This window comes from Centruroides sculpturatus, unplaced genomic scaffold, assembly GCF_000671375.1.
Source record: "Centruroides sculpturatus isolate CEXI.00-Female unplaced genomic scaffold, Cexi_2.0 scaffold636, whole genome shotgun sequence".
NCBI lineage: Eukaryota > Metazoa > Arthropoda > Arachnida > Scorpiones > Buthidae > Centruroides > Centruroides sculpturatus.
The window spans coordinates 307,525-323,762 of NW_019384931.1; the positions used below are offsets into that span (position 1 = coordinate 307,525).

Sequence of the window (16,238 nt, forward strand, 5' to 3'; positions counted from 1 at the left end):
AAGTAGGTTAATAGCGATATACTAATATACTAATTACATGAGATATAATAATATACTACACTAATAATGGATTTTTTCATACTTTTCGGTTATCCGACTTTTCAATTATCCGACCAACCCCAGTCCCCAATTGAGTCGGATAATCGAGGCTCTACTATAATCGCACAATATATATTTATTTTTTAGAAAATACAAGGGAACGGCGCTTCCAATCACGGCACGCCACTGATAAATAAATAATCCATTAAAATTAATTAATAAATTCTAAAAATTTTTTCCTTTAAAAAAAACCTTTAAGAAATACAAGTGAATTCACTTTTTAATTCCGACTTCGATAGAGTTTAAAAACAGAGAAAGACCAGAAAATCACTTTCACTATTTCTTACTTTATTTTTATCCATATATATTTCGCTTGTCAGCCTCATCAGTGGATATTACATTGTTACGTTGCCAGTACTTTTATACTCTATCAAGCTATTCCAGCATGCATTAACACATGCGTTGGTATTTAAATTTATACAATTTACATGTCCTTATATACAATAATGTTCTATGATGCGTCTTTTTACAAGATTTTTTACTTTATACAATATTTTAATATTATTTCGGTCGCAAATTTGTCATACTGCAGTGTTGTTGCCACGGGGATTCTGTTCTATTTAGTCGGATTGCCGCTTCATGCTCTTTCAGTCTCACTTCCAGTTTTCTTCCTGTTACTCCAATATAGTATTTCCGTTGTGTACACGTGCACATTAACTCGTATACGACTCCTGCTACTTCTAAAGGATTCTTCGATTGTATCTCATTTGCTTTATTAATCAAACAAATACTTTAATTTAATTTATTTCTTTGTTCACCTACTAAGTTGACAAAAAATAATTCTTTAATATAAATTTTATATTTTTCATAAAATTTTGAAATGTACGGAATTNCTGGTATCCGTTATCCATGCGTCAGTTCGAATACAGATACGACGAAAAGCATCACCATTTTGAATAGAAACACTAACTGTACGACGAAAATTGTTGTGCCCATTGTGAGTTTGCCCAGGTCCACAATGAGGGACGTGGGCGAATCCACAATGAGCACTAGTTAAGGCCTCTTTTGTGTTCGCAAGAAGGAAGGAGCAGAAAATCCAAAAAACAAAATACGCATAAGAATATTAAATACTGTATTGAGACATTGTTTTCTTCTATTTGAGAGATCTTAATTACACTGGTAATCACATATGATCAGGATGCCACATTCTCAGTCGCCTAATTCTTGATCTTTCACAAGGTCTGGATTCCAGGTTTACCGTAAAAGATTTCCAAGAAAGCCCTTGATAATGAACGTCCAATTCTGATATGTAACACACAAGTGAACAAGAGAACTTAATGGATAGACCCTATCCAGGGAATTAGACACGTCTTTTGCGATTCTGTTAAAAAAATTAGAAGGAACGAAGATCATTGGAAGACATTCCGGCATGGCTTTTCGCTCGAACCTCCAAAAACAATAGGTCCTAAAATGAACAAACGAAAGTTAAATGTGTAAAAATTTATAAATCACCTCTCCAAATGACGTATCCAATCTAATATCGCCTTCGAATAAATCCACATTTTCCATAGAACTCTTATACAAAGCATAATTGACGGTTTCATTATTTGCTAAAACAGTTTTTTGATAGGAAAGGAATAAACATCTATAAAGATAAATTAATTAAAATTCTATAATAATGATAATATTACAATTAATATAATTATAATACAGTACTTACAAAGTGATTATATAGAACATCATAATCGTGTAGCTTATAAATTAAGGATTTTCTTCTTTACCTTATAAAATCCTTATATTAATAATAAAAAGTTTATTTTATTATATAAAAATATGTCTAAATGTTATTTAATAAAATTTTTAATATTACAAATACAGCATGATTATTACAGGCATTTACAGAATCGAGATATAATGTCGATTATTGCCATTTCACTCGAATTCTTAATTATTATTAATTAAAATAATTGTATAAATATATTTATAATGTTAAAATATGTAAAAATGTACCTTTTTCATAGGCTTATCTTACTGTAGAGTAGTGTAAACGTCGTAAAATGACGAACTTTATATAGAAATTTCTTAACTTTTCTTTTATTATTTTATTCTTATCCATTTATTTTTCTGTGAAAACATTCTTTTGAAAACCAATAAGTTTGGTTGAAGTTGTTTATATAATCCGATACTTGAAAATTATCGAATTTCTGAAGACAATGCAGAAAGAATGATATCAATTTGGTATTGATGACACGTCTCTGTTACAGTACGTGAAAATACTTCAGAAAATAAACATAATAAAGTTTCTTAGAAAAATAAAGAAAAAACTCATTTTAAATAGTATTATTACATATTTCTGAATTAAATACATAGTTATTAAACGTAAAATATTTCAACGAGGACGATATCAAATAAGTGGTGCAACGTATTGTACTTCGTATTTAATTCATTGCAGGAGGCCGTTCGAACGCGGAATCGTTTGACGTTCGAATTAGTTATTACCGTTAAAACAATAGAAAGTGAATTAATCTATTCCTTGGCCCTAAACCAGGCATGGACAGCATACCACCTGCGGGCCAGATCTTTTAATATTAGCTACTCAAGTCCGAATAGCTCGATGAAAAATTCTGACGCCTAAAAAAAAAAAATGGTCACCAACTTACTGTGCGTTTAGAGTTAACCCTCCATTACAAATTTTTTAAGTACAGCGTAGAACGGTGATAAAGCATGATAATGTGAAAAATGTATCTGTAATCTCTATGTACAATTTAGTCTCTACGGGCAGTGACGGCCCTAGCCAGTTTTTCAGTTGGTGCGAGATCTCATTGTTGCGTCCCTCCCTATAGAGACTAAACTGATAACGTATATTTTTCACATTATTAATAATTCTGACCTCCGAAAGATTAGTATAGTAGTACTATTAGTAATACTATGGATGAGAAATGATAACGACGGTAAATAGAGAGTTAACTTGACCCTCGTTAATTCAGACGTATCGCGAGCTGTTGACGTTTTTGCCCTCTCCTCCGTAGATGGAATCTCTTAATTTTAGGTTATGGCGATATAGCACACATTTCAGGATCATGTTTTATATTCTCACAACACAGCTCACTTTTGTGAGCGATGTTGTACTAAGCGCAATCACTTTGACGCTCGAGGCGGATCTTGTTCTCATTCTCCAATCTTCTTTGGTATCGCTGTTTTTGGGCGCGATCGTTCAAACTTCGCCGGCCACCATGCATTTTCGATGAAATTAACCTATGCAATTTCGAAATTTCTCTCCTTTGCGTGTCGACCGGGTTAATTTTTTGTCGATGCGTAACGAAATTTCCCATTTTTGAAAAACTAGTCGTGGTTATTTTATCGTCCGAAATTATTTTTTTTATTTAGCACAAACAATATACAGTTTAACCCGATTATAACGTCATCGGATGTAATTACGACACTAATACAACGTCAAATTTTTATCGGTCTCACGATTTTACTGTACTAGATAATGTTAAGAAAACCCACTTGTAACGACATAAAACCCTGTTTTAACGTCATATTTGAAGCATTCCCAAATTTACAAAATTAGATTACAAATTTTATTTAACATAGAAGAAACTACGTGTGTTCAGTCCTAAGGTCAGAGTTCACTTCCTAGAACGACTGTGGTGGTACTCTCACCATCTGACTTCGGTTTGCCTGTTTGTAGAGAGAGTCGCCATTTGTATTTTATTTTGACTCGGTTCTCGGTCCCCCGAGTGCCTACAGATCTGGTTTTTTTTATGCGCGCATGATTTGGGCACCTGATACTCTGTGCCAAATTGCAACTCCTGACACGTACTCCTTCATACCTCTAAGCTGGTAACATAAACCGGCAGTACGATTTTATAAACAAGACATAGTCTTGTCAATAATCTGAAGATTGGCAAATGTGATTGATTCATTCGACGGTTTGTAACTCCATATAAAGTATATGCCACTTAGAGGCATTAATACTGTAATTCCTTTTCTATCAGACAACTTGCGAGGAATTTTGTCATAACTTACAATATGAAAAATTGTGGATTCGAGTCTAATTTTGGAATAGGCGACGGACGACAATTGATGAGGTAACTCGTAGTAAGCGTGGTCTTTAGAAGTAAACTAATGAAAACACCCAGGTGCTGTAACGTGTAAACAGGTGCGACCGCACCGGGCGCCGTCATAGTGGGGGCGCCGAAAATGCAACGATAGATCGTCTGCGAAAAAAATAAAACTCGATCCCTACTTAACCCTACTTGCCAAAATAAATACCAAGATTAAAGAAACCAATATTTATACATTTATTTCCTTATTTCCTTTTGTTCTTCGTATTTGTAGAACTTTCTTTTATTTCCTTTTTTCGCTTTGGGTGAGACCACCAATCCCAAGAACTAAAGACAATGGATCACCATTTCCAAGAACATAAGACAATGGAAGAGCTGAGGGCCGATAAGACAAAAAGAACGGGTTAGTCTTGACTGGACCTTCGTGGGAGTAAGACGTGAAGAGAAGAGCGCTCCAGATCGCGAGTAGGTTTTATATTTTCACAGTGAGTCTAAGAGACATAGTCTTGTTCCAAATACGGGTTTGCCGTTTTATTTGTTTTTATTAATATAAACAGCAGATTTAAACAGGAAATTTATAGCCCGTTGTTACGGACTTTAAATACTCGCAAATAAGTATAAGTTTGTCCACACAGTTTGTTCTTAGTTGCGATACGAATGTTGCGAAGTATCGTGTGATTTGGTCCTCATATCGTATTTTTGCGGAATGACTGGCATGCCGCATATATATGGGGAGACCGTGTCGGAAATCCCGGGGTTACCGTCATGCCGGTTAAATGCGACTGAAATATAAAATTAAATTAATCAGATGTAACATAACTAGTTGTTAATTAAACGTTACAGAAAACGTTTTTCCGCGAGCAATAAAATAATAACATTGTAATTTGACTGACTTAGAATCAGGAAAAGAGTTTTCGTTTATAAGACTAAAAGAATTAATTGCTTGATGACGTTAGTAGTAGTAGTAGTTTTTTTTAAAACACTTAGCCCATTAAGGTCGGCCAGGCTCACAATGGGACGACTGGGTGGTGAGAAACGGAGCCAAACATATCTGAACGGATCACCTTCGAAAAATTTCAGGGGTTTCTCGACCCGCGGTTCTGTTTCTCGAATGCTGGGAGTTCGGTTCTGGGTTCGGGCTTCGCCAGGACGGGCTAGCCACGTGTTTTCCGGGTTTTCTCCACGTTTGTAATACCCGAATTGGTGCGAATTACCTTTATAAAAGACCTTCCGGAAACCATTTCTCTAGGCCAGTGTTTTCCAACCTGTGGGTCGCGACCCCCACAGGGATCACGAAGCCTTACACAGGGGTCGCGGGTAAAAGAAAAAGACAAGTGTTTGTAGGTCCTACACTACATTAAAAAACTACAATTTTAGTGCGAAGGCTGTACGTGTTTATTTTACAGTACAATTAATTTTTTGATCGATTGTTAGGTCTCAACCATGGGTGTAGCCAGGGAGGGACCTGGGTGGATACGGCCCACCCCAGAAAATCATAGCAGCAAAAGTGTTGAGCTGATTTGCAAAAAGAAATAACAAGTACAAAAGTAGAATCTAAAAGTAGAAAGTACAAAAGTAGAAAGTAAAATTTTGATCCTAAAAGAAAAAGGTCAACAGGTCCCTGTGCCCAATGTTATAATTAAAGGAAGTTTCATACCTTACGTGTGTTAAGTTATTGTCGATTCTCCTGAAACTTTCGTTTTAATCAACAATAATCTGTCTCAACAGTAAGAAAATTAAATACATAGTTTTTAAAATCACTGATACAGTTTTAATATGGCCCTAGGGGGTCGCCAGAATTTTTTAAGTTGTAAAGGGGTCGCGTATTCAAGAAGGTTGAAAAACACTGCTTTAGGCAGATCGCCCAAGTGTTGCGTTGCCGTAACTTAACTAAAAAACAACACATAAATAAGCACTTTCGGAATTTCAAGAGCATTTTAAGTCGTTAGAAAGAAGACAAGATGAAGAAATTAAACACATAATCGTAGTTTTTCACGTACTGTTGACAGTTTTGCAGTTTTAGAATAAAAACTCGTTCGTTTTTACATGACGTAACTCGTCCGTTTTTTAATGCGCTATCTAGACAGGGATCCATAACCTCACTTAAATCGGCATGACGGTTTTTACCATACGGAAATGTCTGATTTCATGGTCTGTCCCCGATACACCGGCATGCCGGTCATTCCGCTAAAATAAGATAAGAGGACGCTTGCGTAGGACTCTCAAAGTTGCTATGTTCATAAATAAATTGTCTTCATAGACACAAACATAAATCAATTTCAAGACAATATAAATTATTAATAGTAGAGAAATTAAGTATAGAGCTACAAAACACGTGTATGAATTAGGATATTCAATACCATTTAAAATGAAAAAATCTACTTATTTTCTGCATAAAATAAAATTTTACCGGGAAAATTCAGATAATGAACTAAATTTTATTTATATATTTACATCAGAATTTATTCGCATTTGTATAACTTGTTAATACATTTAATGTCCGATTCTGAGAAAAATATCCGTTCGTAAATTTCTTTAATGGTAACATTTGGAAGAGTTGGCTCGAAACTTACTTTACCATCTTTAGCGAAGGATTTAGGACCATAATGCATAATGCTATCATAACTATAATGGTCACATATTCTCAAGAAGTTCTCATTGTACACCCGAAAATCCGTCTTAAAATCTGTTTGTTAAAGAAAAGTCATCAGTTCAAACTATTTATGCATAAAATTTATCGAACAGTATGACTTACCTTCTTTAATATTATCCCATAAAATTTTAATATATTTATCACGATTCAGTCGATTATGTTCGTGATAGAAGCCAATAACGTGGCCTAATTCGTGAAATATTGTTCCAAAATTCAAACATTTACTTCTTAAATTAAGAATCTGACGTCCACCCCGTTTCCCAAAGAAAGAATTTCATCTGAAATATATATATACATATCTTATAATAAATATAACGTAAATAATTAAGTATCAAAATTCTTACCCTTTCCCTTTTTGTATATAAATATAATTATTCTCTGTTCTTCCAGATAGAAAACGTAAGCAAGTATATTGTTCGATGATGCGAAAACATGTCCTTAAAATAACAGTTTGGTGAAGTTCTAGTAGAAAGTATTATTATTATATTAATCGATATTATTAATTAACTCAAATACAGCAAAATAACGTACTTAGGAAAGGAGAAAACTTGTAATATATTATACCATCATCCCAAAGTTCACTCTTTTTCAGTACAACTGCTCGACTCTAAATATTTTAAAATTGTTTAATTAATTTCAAAAAATTTCTGAATATAATTTTATATTAATACAATATTGAATATATGTTAAGAGACTTTACAAAGTTTGTGGCATCCGTTATCGATGCGACAGTCCGAATACAGATTCCACGAAAAGCATCACCATTTTGAATGGAAACCCGAAACGACCCGCCTAAAAAACGGTCCTAAAAATGAACAAACAAAGGTTAAATGTGTAAAAATTTATAAATCACCTCTCCCAATGACGTATCCAATTTAATATCGCCTTCGAATAAATCCACATTTTCCATAGAACTCTTATACAAAGTATAATTGAAAGTTTCATTATTTACTGAAACAGTTTTTTGATAGGAAAGGAATAAACATCTATAATGATAAATTAATTAAAATTCTATAATAATGATAATATTACAATTAATGTAATTATAATACAGTACTTACAAAGTGATTATATAGAAAATCATAATCGTGTAGCTTATAAATTAAGGATTTTCTTCTTTACCTTATAAAATCCTTACATTAATAATAAAAAGTTTATTTTATTATATAAAAATATGTCTAAATGTTATTTAATAAAATTCTTCATTGTTATAAATACAGCGTAATTATTAGATGTATTTACTAAATCGAGATATAATGTCGATTATTGTCATTTCACTCGAATTATTAATTAAAGTAATTAAATAAATATATTTATAATGTTAAAATATGTAAAAAATGTACCTTTTCCATTGACTTTTCTTATTGTTGAGTAGTGTAAACGTCGTAAAATGACGAACTTTATATAGAAATTTCTTAACTATTTTTTATTATTTAATTCTTATCCATTTATTTTTCTGTGAAAACGTCCTTGTGAAAACCAATAAGTTTGGTTGAAGCTATTTATATAATCCGATACTTGATAAATATGGAATTTCTGAAGACAATGCAGAAAGAATGATATTAATTTGGCATTGATGACATGTCTCTGTTACAGTTCGTGAAAATATTTCAGAAAATAAAATATAATAAAGTTTCTTTGAAAAATAAAGAGAAAGTTTATTTCATTTAGTTTCTACGGGCAGTGGCGGTCCTAGCCAGATTTTTAGGTGGTGCGAGATCTCATTGTTGCGTTCTCCCCCTGTAGAGACTAAACTGATAACGTACATTTTTCACATTATTAATAACTCAGACCTTCGAAAGATTAGTATAGTAATACCATTAGAAACACTATGGATGAGAAACGATAATGACGGTAAATGGAGAGTTAACTTGACCCTCGTTAATTCAGACGTATCGCGAGCTGTTGACGTTTTTTGCCCTCTCCTCCGTAGTGGAATCTCTTAATTTTAGGTTATGGAGATATAGCACACATTTCAGGATCATGTGTTATATTCTCACAACCCAGCTGACTCTTGTGTAAAATCTATAGCATAGTACTAGTATGGATGAGGAACAATAACAGTGAAAAAAACAATATTTCTTTCTCAAGACAATATTTATTTAATTTCTTTCATAAGGCAATATTTATATCAATATTTACTTAAACTGCTATGGCACAGACAACGCTCACATCACGCAAAAGACAAATTTACATCGTAAATTAATTTGAACTTGAAACAAATTAAGAAATAAAATAAAATAAAAAGCCTACATTGCCACCTTCCTCGCTTTTGCGCTTGCAAATGTTATTAATTCAGAATAATTTAATTCCTGGGCAATACTATTTTCGATAGATAAAATTGCTAGATCTGACAGTCTATCCTGACACATGGTTGAACGTAAATAAGTTTTAATTTACTGAAACTTGGTTTTTCTTTAGCGACAGTTATAAGTATGGTCAGAAAAATTCGAAGCGCAGTCCACACATTCGGAAATATATCCTGCCAATTATTTTGTTTAATAAGTTAAAGAACTTTTATTGATTCTGATGATTCGAGCTCTTTCAACAATGGATTCGGGTGTAAAAGTTCTTCAGATGCCTCACATTTTTCTCCATCGGTTAAACTTATTTCTAAATTTGCACAGGCTTTTTCGAATTTTGACTTTTCACGAATTGTTTTGATGTTGTATAAAAAGGACCGTGTATCATTAAATTTGGATAGTTGTGTAAATCGAGTGACCAAGGCATTCTCAATTGTATCGATCATAGGGCAAAAGACGTTTATTTTAAACAATTCTTCGGCATCTGTTGGTATATCACCTACGGCCTCGTATTTAAATAATCTCTTCTTTCTTCGGGATCGGACTGACTTAAAAATAAGATCTATTCCAGCCTGAAAAGCAATTTCCCTAGCTGTTATTACAGCGGACGAATAACGCCGGTACTCTTTTACAAATTCATCGTAGTTCTTCAGCAATTGTGTAGCGTTTGGTAAATCCATAGTTTCGGACTGCATAGCCTCGCTTACAATGTTTACTCGAAATAATATATCGTACCAAGCCATTATCGTTACTATAAACTCAAATTGCTCCATGGTCTGAATCAGGGACAAGGCCTCTGATGCTGCAACTGGGTCATTCGTTTCTTCCTGAAGATCAAGAAGGGCGTCACGAACTGAAGAGTAGTGATAACGAACTGCAGCGAGGCTAGAAACTCTACTCTCCCAACGAGTTTCACAATCTTTTTCAGCGATAGTCCTTCTATGTGCTTGGATATCACTTTTTGGACATTTAATATACAGTACAATAATTTCGCGACAATAGTACGCGTACAGAAACTTAGAACTAATTCTTTCTCACTAACTTATAACCAAAGCGGGTAGAAAATTATATGAGAAGGTAGATAGAAAAAGGGAAAGATCAAAATACCCTGGATTCTCTTTATTTCGTGAATATTGGATGGGCACCACCTCGAATTTTGCAGATACACCAGACGTGATTTTTCTTCCCTTTTTTTATTATCGGGACTTCCGTCCTACGTTGACTCTGGAGTTCTCTATTTTTCTAACATAATCAAAATATCCTTCCTTCGGAATAATTCAGTCTCAAATAGCCCCTAGTCGCCTACTCGCGATCTGGAGCGCTCTTCTCTTCACGTCTTACTCCCACAAAGGTCCAGTCAAGACTACCCGTTCTTTTTGTCTTATCGGCCCTCAGCTCTTCCATTGTCTTATGTTCTTGGAACTGGTGATCCATTGTCTTCAGTTCTTGGGATTTTTTTTTTGTTTTTAAGCTTGGTATTTATTTTGGCAAGTAGGGTTAAGTAGTAATGAGGTGATCGAGTTTTATTTTTTTCGCATACGATCTATCGTTGCATTTTCGGCGCCCCCACTATGACTGCGCCCGGTGCGACCGCACCGGGCGCCCCTGTTTACATGTTACAGCACCTGGGTGTTTTCATTAGTTCACTTCTAAAGACCACGCTTACTGCGAGTTACCTCATCAATTGTCGTCCGTCGCCTATTCCAAAATTAGGCTCAAATTCACAGAATGTAAGTTATGACAAAATTCCTCGCAAGTTGTCTGATAGAAAAGGAATTACAGTATTAATGCCTCTAAGTGGCATATACTTTATACGGAGTTACAAACCATCGAATGAATCAATCACATTTTGCCAATCTTCAGATTATTGACAAGACTATGTCTTGTTTATAAAATCGTACTGCCACCCGTTCTTACCAGCATAGAGGTATGAAGGAGTACGTGTCAGGAGTTGCAATTTGGCACAGAGTATCAGGTGCCCAAATCATGCGCGCATAAAAAATCAGAGTTGTAGGCACTCGGGGACCGAGAACCGATTCAAAATAAAATACAAAAACTTGTTTGTCTCTCTACAAACAGGCAAACCGAAGTCAGATGGTGAGAGTACCACCCACAGTCGTTCTAGGAAGTGAACTCTGACCTTAGGACTGAACACACGTAGTTTCTTCTATGTTAAATAAAATTTGTAATCTAATTTTGTAAATTTGCGAATGCTTCAAATATGACATTAAAACAGGGTTTTATGTCGTTACAAGTGGGTTTTCTTAACATTATCTAGTATAGTAAAATCGTGAGACCGATAAAAATTTGACGTTGTATTAGTGTCGTAATTGCATCCGATGAAGTTATAATCGGGTTAAATTGTATATTGTTTGTGCAAAATAAAAAAAATAATTTCGGACGATAAAATAACCAAGATTAGTTTTTCAAAAACGAGAAATTTTGTTACGCATCGACAAAAATTCAACCCGGGCCGACACGCAACGGAGAGAAATTTCGAAATTGGATAGGTTAATTTCATCGAAAATGCATGGTGGCCGGCGAAGTTTGAACGGTCGCGCCCAAAAGCAGCGATACCAAAGAAGATTGGAGAATAAGAACGAGAACTGTCTCGAGCATCAAAGTGATTGCCCTTAGTAGTGAGTCTACGAGACATAGTCTTGTTCCAAATACGGGTTTGCCGTTTTACTTTTTATTAATATAAACAGCAGATTTAGACAGGAAATTTATAGCCCGTTGTTACGGACTTCAAATACTCGCAAATAAGTATAAGTTTGTCCACACAGTTTGTTCTTAGTTGCGATACGAATGTTGCGAAGTATCGTGTGATTTGGTCTTCATATCGTATTTTTGCGAAATGACTGGCATGCCGCATAGAAATGGGGAGACCAGCCTGTCGGAAATCCCGGGGTTACCGTCATGCCGGTTAAATGCGACTGAAATATAAAATTAAATTAATCAGATGTAACAAAACTAGTTGTTAATTAAACGTTACAGAAAACGTTTTTCCGAGAGCAATAAAATAATAACATTGTAAGATTTGACTGACTTGGAATCAGGAAGAGAGTTTTCGTTTACAAGACTAAAAGAATTAATTTAAGAGTTTAAAAAAAACTACTACTACTAACGTCATCACGTTAGTAGTAGTAGTTTTTTTTTTAGCAGTAGTAGCACAATGGGGCGAATGGGTGGTGAGAAACGGAGTCAGACATATTTGAACGGACTACCCCCGAAAAATTTCAGGAGATTTCTCGACCCGCGGTTCTGTTTCTTGAACACTGGGAGTTCGGTCCTGGGTTCGCGCTTCGCCAAGACGGGCTAGCCACGTTTTTTCCTGGTTTTCTCCACGTCTGTAACACTCGAATAGGAGCGAATTACTTTTATAAAAGACCTCCCTGAAACCATTCCTCTAGGCAGATCGCCCAAGTGTTGCGTTGCCATAACTTAACTAAAAAAACAACACGTAAATAAGCACTTTCGGATTTTCAAGAGTATTTTAAGTCGTTAGAAAGAAGACAAAATGAAGAAATTAAACACTTAATCGTAGTTTTTCATGTACTGCTGACAGTTTCACAGTTTTAGAATAAAAACTCGTTCGTTTTTCTAACGCGCTCTCTACACAGGGATCCATAACCTCACTTAAACCGGCATGGCGGTTTTTACCGTACGGAAATACAGTATCTGATTTCATGGTCGGTCCTGGATACACCGACATACCGGTCATTCCGCAAAAATAAGAGGACGCTTACGTAGGACTCTCAAAGTTGCTATGGTCATAAATAAATTGTCTTCATAGACACAAACATAAATCAATTTCGAGACAATATAAATAATTAATAGAAATAAATTAAACACGTGTATGAATTAGGATATTCAATACCATCTAAAAAGGGAAAAGTCTAATTATTTCCTGCATAAAATAAAGTTTTACCAGGAAAATTCAGACAATGAACTAAATTTTATTTATATATTTACAAGAGAATTTATTCGCATTTGTAAAACTTGTTAATACAATTAATGTCTGATTCTGACAAAAATTGCCGGTCCGTAATTTCTTTCATGGTAATATTTGGAAGAGTTGGCTCGAAACTTACTTTACCATCTTTAGCGAATTCTTTAGGACCATAATGCATAATGCTATCGTAACTATATTTGTCACATATCCTCAACAAATTTTTATCGTACATCAGAAACGTTTTCGTATGTTCTGCTCGCAAAAAAAAAAATCATCAGTTCAAGCTATTTATGCATAAAATTTATCAAACAGTATGACTTATATGACTTACCATCTATAATATTACTCCATTTAATATCTATATATCTATCACGATCTGGTCGATTATGTTCGTGATAAAAGCCGATAACGTGGCCTAATTCGTGAACTATTATTCCGAGGTTCCAACATCCTCTTCCTAAATTAAGAATCTGACGTCCACCCTGTTTTCCAACGTGGGAATTACACCTGAAATATATATATATATATCTTATAATAAATATAACGTAAATAATTAAGTATCTATATCAATATTCTTACCCTTCTCCTTCCTGTATATAAATATAATTATCCTCTGTTCTTCTATACACAAAACGTAAGCAACTTACATACTCGATGGCACGAAAAATTGTTAATAAAAGAATAACTTGGTGAATTTCTAATAGAAAGTATTATTATTATATTAATCGATATCTTTAATTATTTAANAAAGCAAATGATTAAATATCTGTATCAATATTCTTACCCTTTTCCTCCCTGTATGTAAATATAATTATTCTCTCTTCTTCTTGTTACAAAGCGTAAGCAAGTTACACTCTCCATGTACTTAAAAATTGATTTTAAAAACTTAATTCTGTAATAATCTAGTAGAAACTACTATTATTATTTTAGTCGATATCATTAATTATTTCAAATACAGCAAAGTAACGTACTTAGGAAAGGAGAAAACTTGTAATATATTATACCATCATCCCAAAGTTCACTCTGTTTCAGTACAACTGCTCGACTCTAAACATTTTAAAATTCTTTAATTAATTTCAAAAAATTTCTGCATATAATTTTATATCAATACAATATTGAATATATGTTAAGAGACTTTACAAAGTTTCTGGCATCCGTTATCCATGCGACAGTTCCAATACAGATACCACGAAAAGCATCACCATTTTGAACAGAAACACTAAACGTCCGACGAAAATTGTTGTGTCCATTGTGGGTTTGCTCAATTCCCTCATCATGGACCTGGGCAAACTCACAATTGGCACTACATAAGGCTTCTCTTGCGTCCGCAAGAAGGAAGGAGCAGAAAATCCGGAAAACAAAGTACGCATAAGAATATTAAATATTGAAACATTGTTTCTTATATTTGAGTGATGTTAATTACACTGGTGATCACATATGATTAGGATGCCACATTCTCAGTCGCCTATTTCTTGATCTTTCACAAGGTCTGGATTCCAGGTTTACCGTAAAAGATTTCCAAGAAAGTCCTTGATAATGAACGTCCAATTCTGATATGTAACACACAAGTGAACAAGAAAACTTAATGAATAGACCCTATCCAGGAAATTGAACACGTCTTGCGATTCTGTTAAAGAAATTATAAGACACGAAGATCATTGGAAGAGCCACTTTCAGGCATCGCTTTTCCCTCGAACCTCCAAAAACAATAGGTCCTAAAAATGAACAAACGAAGGTTAAATGTGTAAAAATTTATAAATCACCTCTCCAAATGACGTATCCAATCTAATATCGCCTTCGAATAAATCCACATTTTCCATNCTCGCAAATAAGTATAAGTTTGTCCACACAGTTTGTTCTTAGTTGCGATACGAATGTTGCGAAGTATCGTGTGATTTGGTCTTCATATCGTATTTTTGCGGAATGACTGGCATGCCGCATATAAATGGGGAGACCAGCGTGTCGGAAATCCCGGGGTTACCGTCATGTCGGTTAAATGCGACTGAAATCAAAAATTAAATTAATCAGATGTAACAAAAGTAGTTGTTAATTAAACGTTACAGAAAACGTTTTTCCGAGAGCAATAAAATAATAACATTGTAAGATTTGACTGACTAGGAATCAGGAAGAGAGTTTTCGTTTACGAGACTAAAAAAATTAATTTAAGAGTTAAAAATAACTACTACTACTAACGTGATGACGTTAGTAGAAGTAGTTTTTTTTAAGTAGTAGTAGCACAATGGGGCGAATGGGTGGTGAGAAACGGAGTCAGATATATTTGAACGGACTACCCCCGAATAATTTCAGGGGTTTCTCGACCCGCGGTTCTGTTTCTTGAACACTGGGAGTTCGGTCGTACGTTCGCGCTTCGCCAAGACGGGCTAGCCACGTGTTTTCCGGGTGTTCTCCACGTATGTAACACCCGAATAGGTGCGAATTTGCTTTATAAAAGATCTCCCGAAAACCATTCCTCTAGGCAGAACGCCCAAGTGTTGCGTTGCCATAACTTAACTAAAAAAACAACACATAAATAAGCACTTTCGGAATTTCAAGAGTATTTTAAGTCGTTAGAAAGAAGACAAAATGAAGAAATTAAACACATAATCGTAGTTTTTCACGTACTGTTGACAGTTTTGAAGTTTTAGAATAAAAACTCGTTCGTTTTTACATGACGTAACTCGTCCGTTTTTCTAATACGCTATCTAGACAGTGATCCATAACCTCACTTAAACCGGCATGGCGGTTTTTACCATACGGAAATATCTGATTTCATGGTCTGTCCCGGATACACCGGCATGCCGGTTATTTCGCTAAAATAAGATAAGAAGACGTTTACGTAGGACTCTCAAAGTTGCTATGTTCATAAATAAATTGTCTTCGTAGACACAAACATAAATCAATTTCAAGACAATATAAATAATTAATAGTAGACAAATTAAGTATAGAGCTACAAAACACGTGTATGAATAAGGACAGCGCTGTCCAACTTATTATAGCCCGCGGGCCATATTTTCTTCACCAAACATTTCGGGGGCCAAGAAGATTGATAAACCACATGACATTTGCATAGTGCTATGGTTCAGTAAGCACTAATTGGTCAGCGAGTTCGATGTTGACGCTATAAAAAGGTGACAGTTCGACACACCGGATATACGTCACTCTCGTCTAAGTTCGACTTGGGAATTTTTTTGTTCAATAATAAATGTGAATTCTTCTTC

General features: G+C 34.6%; 3 protein-coding genes across 7 annotated transcripts in view; all 3 read right to left on the reverse strand.

Annotated features, from left to right (window-relative positions):
- Nucleotides 1-935: 935 nt before the first annotated feature.
- On the reverse strand, nucleotides 936-8,035 carry LOC111632007. Of its 5 annotated transcripts, none has more exons than XR_002757793.1 (4): nucleotides 2,050-2,163; nucleotides 1,760-1,831; nucleotides 1,552-1,684; nucleotides 936-1,504 (listed from the first exon to the last, which is right to left on the reverse strand). XR_002757793.1 is itself a non-coding variant. In XM_023376361.1 (4 exons), the coding sequence occupies exons 1-4, from the start codon at nucleotides 7,844-7,846 to the stop codon at nucleotides 7,103-7,105; spliced, it is 354 nt and encodes a 117-aa protein (XP_023232129.1). In that variant the 5' UTR covers nucleotides 7,847-8,035; the 3' UTR covers nucleotides 6,921-7,102. The 5 variants fall into 5 exon arrangements, 2 of the variants coding, with proteins under 2 accessions (XP_023232130.1, XP_023232129.1); XR_002757794.1 differs by having other exon boundaries at nucleotides 936-1,420; nucleotides 2,050-2,156; XR_002757795.1 differs by having other exon boundaries at nucleotides 1,760-1,820; nucleotides 2,050-2,090.
- A 1,233-nt stretch (nucleotides 8,036-9,268) lies between these two features.
- Nucleotides 9,269-9,808, reverse strand: LOC111631982. The gene has a single exon (XM_023376330.1). It carries the CDS (start codon nucleotides 9,806-9,808, stop codon nucleotides 9,269-9,271), a length of 540 nt encoding a protein of 179 aa, XP_023232098.1.
- Nucleotides 9,809-13,003: 3,195 nt separating this feature from the next.
- LOC111631983 (zinc metalloproteinase nas-6-like) overlaps nucleotides 13,004-16,238 on the reverse strand; it is a 6,903-nt gene continuing 3,668 nt past the window's right edge. The window contains exons 7-12 of the mRNA XM_023376331.1: nucleotides 14,893-15,022; nucleotides 14,784-14,841; nucleotides 13,992-14,067; nucleotides 13,805-13,922; nucleotides 13,352-13,527; nucleotides 13,004-13,272 (exon numbers count right to left, since the gene is read on the reverse strand). Of these exons, the coding sequence (XP_023232099.1) occupies nucleotides 13,049-13,272; nucleotides 13,352-13,527; nucleotides 13,805-13,922; nucleotides 13,992-14,067; nucleotides 14,784-14,841; nucleotides 14,893-15,022 (782 nt within the window). The 3' untranslated portion in view covers nucleotides 13,004-13,048. The remainder of the gene's footprint in view (nucleotides 13,273-13,351; nucleotides 13,528-13,804; nucleotides 13,923-13,991; nucleotides 14,068-14,783; nucleotides 14,842-14,892; nucleotides 15,023-16,238) is intronic.